We start from the raw sequence: 8,747 nt of genomic DNA, 5'->3' as shown, positions 1-8,747 counted from the left end.
GCAGGAACTGCGTTGTGATACTATGATAAAAAGCAACAAAACCAGAGAAGGGGGAGGACAAAAAAGCCCTACACAGGAACGGCTAGCTGGCTATTCGGCTCACTGCCCATTCATTGGGACCAATTTTGGAGATGCCTCCACGTGTCCTTCTGACAGTTGATTTGCACGCACTGTGGTCCAATCTGCAAGTTTGGAGGCCCACAGGCCCACCACTGACGGCGAGGGAAGACGGACGCGCACCAACGGAGTCCCTCCTTCCAGAGAGAAAGCAGACTGCCCGCGCCCCACCCCCGCAGCTCCTCCGGCTGCAAGTGTCTGAGCCGAGTCCCGGGTGCACGTCCCACAGCTCAAGGAAGGGCACCGCGCGCGGGGACAGGCTCCGTTCCTTTCCCTGCGGTAAGAGCCTCGCCTCGGCCCCCCAAGCGACCCGCGGCTGACAGAGCCCAACTCTTCGCGGCGGCAGTGGGCGCCTCCGGAGAAGCCCCGGGCCGACCGCGGCCTCAGGCGGGGCGCGGGGCCTGGGCGGGCGCCACGCAGGTTCCCGGGAGAGGTGAGCGAGCCAGCGGCTGACATTTTTTTTTTTTTTTTTTTTTTTTGCTTCAGTCTGGATAGTGGATGGCGGTAGGCCGAGGCTTTTCCGCCCGCTGAAAGTCAGCGAGAAAAACAGCGCGCGGGGAGCAAAAGCGCAGCGCCTACGCCAGTTTCGGTTAGGGTTAGACAAAAAATGGCAGCCACCACTCCCGGGCCCACCCTCCGCAGCCCACAGCGCCTCCTCCAACGTCTCCTTATAAAGAGAGTGGCCGCCGCCTGCGCGGATTGGCTGGGGCCCGCACGCCGCGGCTCTCGCGAGAGCCGGTCTCGCAACATTTTTTTTTTTTTCAAAAGTTCTGTTTCCCGCCATGAGGACAATCGCCGCCCCACCCACACATTCCTTACGGGAAGATTTGGATCTTTTCTTCAGGCGTATTAACTTGTAATTTGAAAACTAACTTGAATGCTTCTTAGCGCTGTTTTCCATCTCTTACAGACCAGGCGAGGTGCACGTTACTATCTTAAAGAAATGGAGTTCACACAAAAATTGTAGGGCCAAAACAGTGCTTCTCAGTTCGTATCATCACGTTTGTTAGAGAACTTTACCAAAATAGATTCCCGAACAGAATCTTGGCTTGGCTCATTGGGCTGCCTCCGCGATCCTGACGTGTTCCCTTCTTGAGCAGAGGTTGTTTTATTACGTATAACTGCTCCCTTCTCGATCTCAACATTGAGGACTGAATCTCCCTTTTATTAGGAAATAAAGGCTTTTCAGTCATTGACTTTGCTTTAATGTTGTGTCGTGATTGTGTTAAAAAAGAATAATGCACCGTAAATTGTAGCAGGTTTTTATATTGGCCGGTACATGCTGTTTTTCATATAACTGGCTAATCTTAAAAGTTGAACTCTTCAGTTGGGTGAACTTCATGGAGTTGTCGTTATTGGCACCGCGATCTGAAAGAAAAGTAAAATGTTAAGGGGATTGGTTTGATATGGTTTAAGATAGGGGAAAATATAACTAAACGGAAATTTCACATTTTATTTCCTTTCCCTAGATTACCTGAAAAGAATAATCTATGACCCCAATGAAGAGGCTAGAGTCTGTACAGACTATTCCAGGCTAGTTGTTGGGTTAACTGCCTAAGAAACCACAGTTAAGGACCGTGCCCCTGCCTAATCTAGCAAGCTACTTTGGAGATCACTTTAAATTTACATCTCTTAACCTCTTTACATCTCAACTTCTTAATTTGTAAATGGGAATACTATTTGTCTTGCCCATCTCTCTGGGATGTTGAAGTTTAAATTAGATAAATGTATCTAAACAGGTTAGACGAAATTTCTTTTAGGAAAAAAGCACTTTAAGAATTCTAAAGTGAGGGGGTTGGGATCATTCTGTTAGGGGAACCACTGACTGAAACCGCCTGCCCTGGCCAGGTACCATAGTAACCACTTGCAAGAGCTATCTTAAGCAGGAGGTCCTGGTAAGGAATGCGGAACTAACAAGCTACCACCAACCGGAAGAATTTGGGAAAGATCAAAAGGAGAGAGGAGACTCCAGTCCAAGTGTTGTACCAACCTCCCAGAATCCTTCTCGCTAGAATCCATCTTGGCTGAGTGATGCGTGTGCCACCAGGAAGGATCCTGAGTCAGAGTGATTGGCCAGAGACAACCCAGAAATCAACCCCATTACCATAAAACCCGAGACTGCGAGCCACGTGGCAGAGCAGTTCTCCTGTGTTCCCTTACCCTGCTGCTCTCTGCCCCGCCGCCCCTTCCCAATAAAGCCTCTTGCTTTGTCAGCATGTGTGTCTCCTCGGACTATTCATTTCCGAGTGTTAGACAAGAGCCCACTCTCGGGCCCTGGAAGGGGTTCCCCTTCCTGCAACAGTTCTCTCTACAGTGCTTGTGACTCTAGTGAGTACAGCATCGACTATTCAAACTGCTCTCAGATAATCATTTTCTACACCTTATCCAATCTAATAGTTTTGCTTACAATCACTAAAATGATAAACACATGTCAAAGAATGAAATGCACCTCTTCACAAATGCTTCAGGCCAAACTGAATTACTTCCTGCTGCTTGTACATGCCCATGATTTTTACACCTTGGCTTTGCCCTAATGTTCCCTCTGCCATCAGTGTGCTTCTGGCCAATTCTATATATCTGCATATCTACTGGGAGTGCACCACAGAAGTCATCAGGGAAGGGGACAGAGATGAAAAGAGAAAGCCCACAATCCCTGTCCTCTAAGAACATATCTAGTAAGGCAGAAAGACAAGCAAACCAAAAGATAAGGCTGCATAAATTAAGTGGTCAATAAAAGTACAAGTAATATAATGTGCTGAAGGATACAAATAATCGATTTTAACTATGGAGGAAGTAGCATGAGCTGGACCTATAAATTGTCTAATTCTATAAGCAAAAAATAACATTGTGAAAGTTCCCATAGAGACATTATCTCATTTGTATTTCATAAGGACCCTGTGAGACAGATAGAGATTAAGATTAGCAACCCCACTTATCAATGAGGAAATTGATCTTCAAAATATTTAAACAATTTGTTTAAATCATGCAGCTGGTAGGTGGCAGGACCTGGACCTGAACCCACATATACTGCCTCTAAATTCAGAAGGACGGGCACTGTATTAGGTTTACATTTCAGCTTCAAGCCCAGCCCCCAAAAGCCTTCCCTGAGCCTTCAAGTTGTTTTCCCTCCTATAAGTCCCATTTTATACTTCTCTTAGAACACTAAATCAGTTTCCACCTTATATTATTGCAATTAAAGTATGAATTTCACCTCTCACACTGGACTGTTGGCTTCTTAAGGACACAATCTGACTCCTGATTTAGTACTTACTGCACTTAGCACAGTGCTTTGCATAGAGCAGATACTACATACTTTGAGTTACGTCAACACTGCCAACATTCTCTCAGCTACCTTCATCATTTCAGACCCTTCTTTCCCCTTCATAACTAATTAGGCACCAAGATTTGTCAGTTTTTCATAATTTCTTCTTTTTAATTCCTATTGCTTATAATCTTGAGTATAAGACTTGACTACTTTATATCTACACTAACAACTTTCTAATTGATCACTGAATCTCCAGGGCCTTTCCCAGTCCAATTTATCCTCCAAGCTACTACCACATTCATCTTAATTTCCTTATGTCTCCTGTTTTCAAATCTTTAATGGTTCCTTTTTGCCTATAGGACATTTAAAACAAAGCCTTCCAGTCTCTGGCCTTAATTTACCTTCCTAGTCATTGCTCTTAGTCTGCTCAATATGAGCTCTTCATTTTAACAAAACCAGTGTATTAAACATGCCTTGAATATGCTTTGTTCATTCTCATATCTAGCTTGTTGCTCATTTCCACTATGCTCTTCTGAATATCCGCCCTCTTTTATTATGCTCCCACACCCATCCTAATGCCACCCCATTCATGATGGCATACCTCTGCTATGAAATCTCCCCTTATAGCAACCTTCCTTCCATAAACTTCAACAACCTTCAATCTGTATCACTCATTTGGCACATATCATGTTGTACCACAAATTGCTCTCTCCCTCCAAAGGAAGTGTAAGATCTCCAAGGTAAAGAATAACATCTTCTCAGGACTTCTCTGGTGGTGCAGTCGTTAAGATTCCACACTCCCATGTTAGGTGGCCCGGCCTCAATCCCTGGTCAGGGAGCTAGATCCCAGACGCATGCTGCAACTAAGGAGCCCACCTGCTACAACTAAGACCCGGCACAGCCAAATAAATAAAATTAAAAGAGTAATGTCTCCTCTAGCATTTAGTTTGGTTCTACTCAATAAATATGTTATTTGACTGCTTCATCATTATTTTCCCCCATTATAGAAACGCAACAGAGACATGGACCTTCCAATAACTGAAATATTTTTTCTCCCAGAAAGATATAATATCCAAAGTTTTCTGTCACATGTACTCAAAACATTTTCTTCTAACCATTTTATCTGTATTCAGAAGCATCTTTGGTGTACTATGTTGGGTCTGACTTCTTTAAATTCTGCAGCGGTGATCCACATGTCCTGGAAGGCAGAGAGGGATGCAAGAACAGAGCCTCCCATCCACACTGATATTTTCCTTTCTGGGGGAGCAATAACCCGCACAGGGGTGTTGACAGGCACCACCTTTGCTATATCTTTAACTAGCCGCTTATCTAAACCAGGGAAAGAGGTTGATCCCCCAGCAAGGATAATATTGGAGAAAAAGGAATTCCTCAGATCTGTATCACATTTCATTATGCTGCTGAAGCACATCTTATCAATGCCAGGGGTCTCAAGATGCATGAGACTTGGAGAGAAGAGGGCCTCTGGACAATGAAAGAGCTGGTCATGGAGTTTGAGTGTCTTCCCATCAGGCAGTTGGTAAACCTTCTCTATACAATCAGCTTTCTTGGTCTTTTCCTCTTCAAAGTTCATTGCCACATAACAATAGGTTTCCTTAATGTCTGTGACAATCTTTCTGTCTGAAGCACTAAGCAGCATGATGCCGTGCTCCTTCAACAGCATCGTGAGGTAGTTGGTAAGGTCAAGACCTGCCAGATCTAGCTGCTGGACACTATGACGCAGACAGTAACCCTCAAAGATGGGTACACACTGGGTAACCCCAGCACCTGAATTCAGCACAAAGCCAGTTGTGAAGCCAGCAGCAAAGAGAGCTAGCGCCCCCTGGATGGACATATAGAAGGCAGGAACCTCCAGATGCTCAAAAAACACTTCAGTGACCCGTTGCCGGTTGGCCAGTGGGTTCAGTACTGACTCTGTAATCAAGACTGGGCCATCACAGGGCTTTAGCTTCAGGTTATCGTCATAGATATGCTTCCACATGATCTCCATGTCCCCCCAGCAAGTAATGAGACCACGCTCCACTGGGTAGCTGTAGGAAAAGCAATAAGATAAATGGCAGCTTTAAATTTTTCCAGTGTCTGCTCTCTTCAAACATGGGTTAATCCCCATATTTATTACCAGTAGCCCTTTATGGGCAGTGCCCTCCAGAGCCTCTCAGAGATGGTAACTGCCAGCAAAAGATAGGCCAGCTACCTTCCTCTGCAATTTTTGTTGCTTTCCATCTTCCCTACCTCTTTGGAATACCCTTTTTGACTTAAAAATAATAATAATAATAAGGAAATCTTCACAGTTTTAATATCAGTTAGTTGAAAACAAATAGCCCAGAAGACAAAGGTACCTTGAATTAACATTCCTAAATGAACTTATATTTTATGAACGATAACCGTGTTTGTACGTTTGAATACATTTGAAAAGATACAGCGAGCAAGTAATGTTCACTCTTTAGGTATGTGGTACCCTCAGATATTTGCGGCTCGAGCGTTTGCAATAATGATAGCTGGCAGAGACTTTCCTGTTCCTCACTTCTTATCCTTTCTCTCAGTGTTGGGCCCCTCCTCTGGGCTCCCCCTACTTTGCCTCCACGCGGGTCCTGCCCGCCGGGAGAAGGCGGTACCTGATGGAAAGTGAGCTTCTCCGCTGCTGCGCTTGGTCTCCCACGCACACTTCCTGCGTGCCCTCTGCCCTCCAGGTCTGGCCTTTGGCGCGGCCTATAAAGTTCTGGTAGACAAACTGGGGCTCCCGGGACCCAGCCAGGCCCGCCTTGATCACTCTTGAGCCGTTGTCGAACACCACCGGTAGCTGGTAGTAGCTCACGCCGCGGCCGCCTCCTGTCGCCCGGCCGCTCGGGCTGCCCTGGCTGCGGGCTGCGCGGGAAGCGCGGAAAGCGATGTGCCGGTCCGACGACCTGGAACGCCGCGTCATAGAGACCCCGGCACGGCCCCGCGGGGCCTGAGCCGGGCTGGTGGGAGCCGGGGGCTGGGGGGGTAGGCGGGGGGGAGTCCCAGGCCTGGGACTCAATGGATGCAAGGCGCACTCTAAAGTGCCACCCACGATTGCGTCTCACCCGGGTTGAACCACTCCTCACCCCCTTGGAATCCGGGAATACCAATATCAGGAAAACCTGACTTTCTTCCCAAAAAGCTAGATACAAATCTAACCCTTCACAAGAGGCTTTCTCTAATACCTCGATAAGCCATAAAAACAGTTTTATTTCTTAGCGTCATTACATTCTGGTTAATAGATGTCTGTCCAAGGACCTGCGGGAAGCTCTGAAATGCGCCCTCGAAGCTGGAAAAAGGTGGAGAGATTTGACAGGGTAAAGTGTCGTAGCAGGGGAGGCACGGTTCATGCTTCTGAACTTCTAAAAAGAGAATTTCGTCAACCTGTAAAAAGAGAAAGGGAAAAAGTGCTAGGACTTAAAGTGAGTTTTAAATACTTTTATTATTATTTCTATATATTCTGGGCAGTACTTTGTTGTGTTTCTTTCCCCGTGTTTTCTAAGCAAAATGTACTCAAAACCAAAAAAGTATAATCTCACTTTAAAATTTTTTAAGCAATCCCATCAGGTTACCCACCCCACGCCCCCGCCCCCGGTGTAATATGGAAGCTCATTCTCATTCCCTAAAAATTCTTGATTTTTAGGCATAAGGATGTGTCTGCCTCTTCGCAGGAAAAACGATATTCCTTAGGTCATATGAAGCTCAGGCTTAGAAAAATTTATGCATGTTGCGTGCCCAAAAAGTGCATCTTGATGTCTGATTTTCTTTTTTAACCTCTTCAATTTTGCACACCCTGTAGAAGATTTTAAAACAAGTGCCGTCTAAAACAAGTACAGAGCAGAGGAGGAAATTCAAAAGCTAACGACACGTCCCTCCACCAGAGGCTGGAAGGATCGCTTTCTCGCTAGCTAAGTAACAGCTAGGGAGTTTGGTGCTGCGCGGAGCTGCACCCCGCTGCGGGAGCCGGGACTCCGGGATTCTCGTGCGGCCAGCCCTTCCTAGCCCGCCAAAGCCCCGAAACTCATCCGGGACTCTCAACAGAGTAATGCGAAGAAACTAATATAACACTTCTTTTCCGTAGAAGAGAGTAAACCCCAAAAAAGTGCAACCAACGGGTGCCCGGTTGCTAACTAGGGGCTTTGAAAAAAGTGTATGCAAATTCCAACTTTTGAAATGGTAGTACTGTCCAACTGGACATACGGTTATTTTTCATTTTGGGGGGGGGTTTCATTGTTCTTTCTGTTAAAAGTTACGCTAACCCTACCTTTAAGTGCTTGTGAATTGCACGTTACGACAGCGATATCAAGGACTTTCTCAAATACCAGTACCAAGCGGGTTTCCGTAGTGTAGTGGTTATCACGTTCGCCTAACACGCGAAAGGTCCCCGGTTCGAAACCGGGCGGAAACAGCTTACTCCTTTTTTCCCTTGTTCATGTCCACTTATTTACTCCTTTTTCCCTTGTTTATGTCCACTTATTTACTCCTTTTTCCCCTGTTTACGTCCACTTACTTAACAGGGTTTTGTGATACTCCGTATGTTTGCTTTTCATTTTATTTTTTTAACATCTTTATTGGACTATAAGTGCTTTACAATGTTGTGTTAGTTTCTGCTGTATAATAAAGTGAATCAACTATATGCATACGTACATCCCTATATCCCCTCCCTCCTGCGTCTCCCTCCCACCCTTCCTATCCCACCCTTCTAGGTGGTCACAAAACACTGAGCTGATCTCCCTGTGCTATGCAGCTGCTTCCCACTTGCTATCTACTTTACATTTGGGAGTGTGTATGTATCAGTGCTACTTTCTCAATTCGTCCCAGCTTACCCTTCCCCCTTCCCGTGTCAAGTCCATTCTCTATGTCTGCGTGTTTATTCCTGTGCTGCCCCTAGGTTCATCAGAACCATTTTTTTTTTAGTTGCCATATATATGTGTTAGCATATGGTATTTGTTTTTCTCTTTCTGACTTACTTCACTCTGTATGACAGACTCTAGGTCCATCCACCTCACTGCAAATAACTCAATTTTGTTTCTTTTTATGGCTGAATAATATTCCATTGTATATATGTGCCACATCTTCTCTATCTATTCATCTATCGATGGACACTTAGGTTGCTTCCATGTCCTGGCTATTGTAAGTAGTGCTGCAATGAACATGGTGGTACATGACTCTTTTTGAATTATGGTTTTCTCAGGGTATATGCCCAGTAGTGGGATTGCTCGGTCATATGGTAGCTCTATTTTCAGTTTTTTAAGGAACCTCCATATTGTTCTCTATAGTGGCTGTATCAATTCACATTCCCACCAACAGTGAAAGAGGGTTCCCTTTTCTCCACACCCTCTCCAGC

The 8,747-nt window shown here is 45.5% G+C and overlaps 1 protein-coding gene across 1 annotated transcript; it reads right to left on the bottom strand.

Annotated features, from left to right (window-relative positions):
- Positions 1 to 543: 543 nt before the first annotated feature.
- Positions 544 to 6,389, bottom strand: ACTRT3 (actin related protein T3). Its single transcript, XM_082625102.1, has 3 exons — positions 6,016 to 6,389; positions 4,498 to 5,430; positions 544 to 1,485 (listed from the first exon to the last, which is right to left on the bottom strand). The coding sequence occupies exons 1-2, from the start codon at positions 6,321 to 6,323 to the stop codon at positions 4,512 to 4,514; spliced, it is 1,227 nt and encodes a 408-aa protein (XP_082481228.1). The 5' UTR covers positions 6,324 to 6,389; the 3' UTR covers positions 544 to 1,485; positions 4,498 to 4,511.
- Positions 6,390 to 8,747: the final 2,358 nt, after the last annotated feature.

The sequence above is a fragment of the Mesoplodon mirus genome (genome assembly GCF_964341445.2).
Source record: "Mesoplodon mirus genome assembly, chromosome: 6".
Lineage (NCBI taxonomy): Eukaryota > Metazoa > Chordata > Mammalia > Artiodactyla > Ziphiidae > Mesoplodon > Mesoplodon mirus.
The sequence above is the reverse complement of the archived record's forward strand: the minus strand, read 5'-3'. Positions and strand labels throughout refer to the sequence as shown.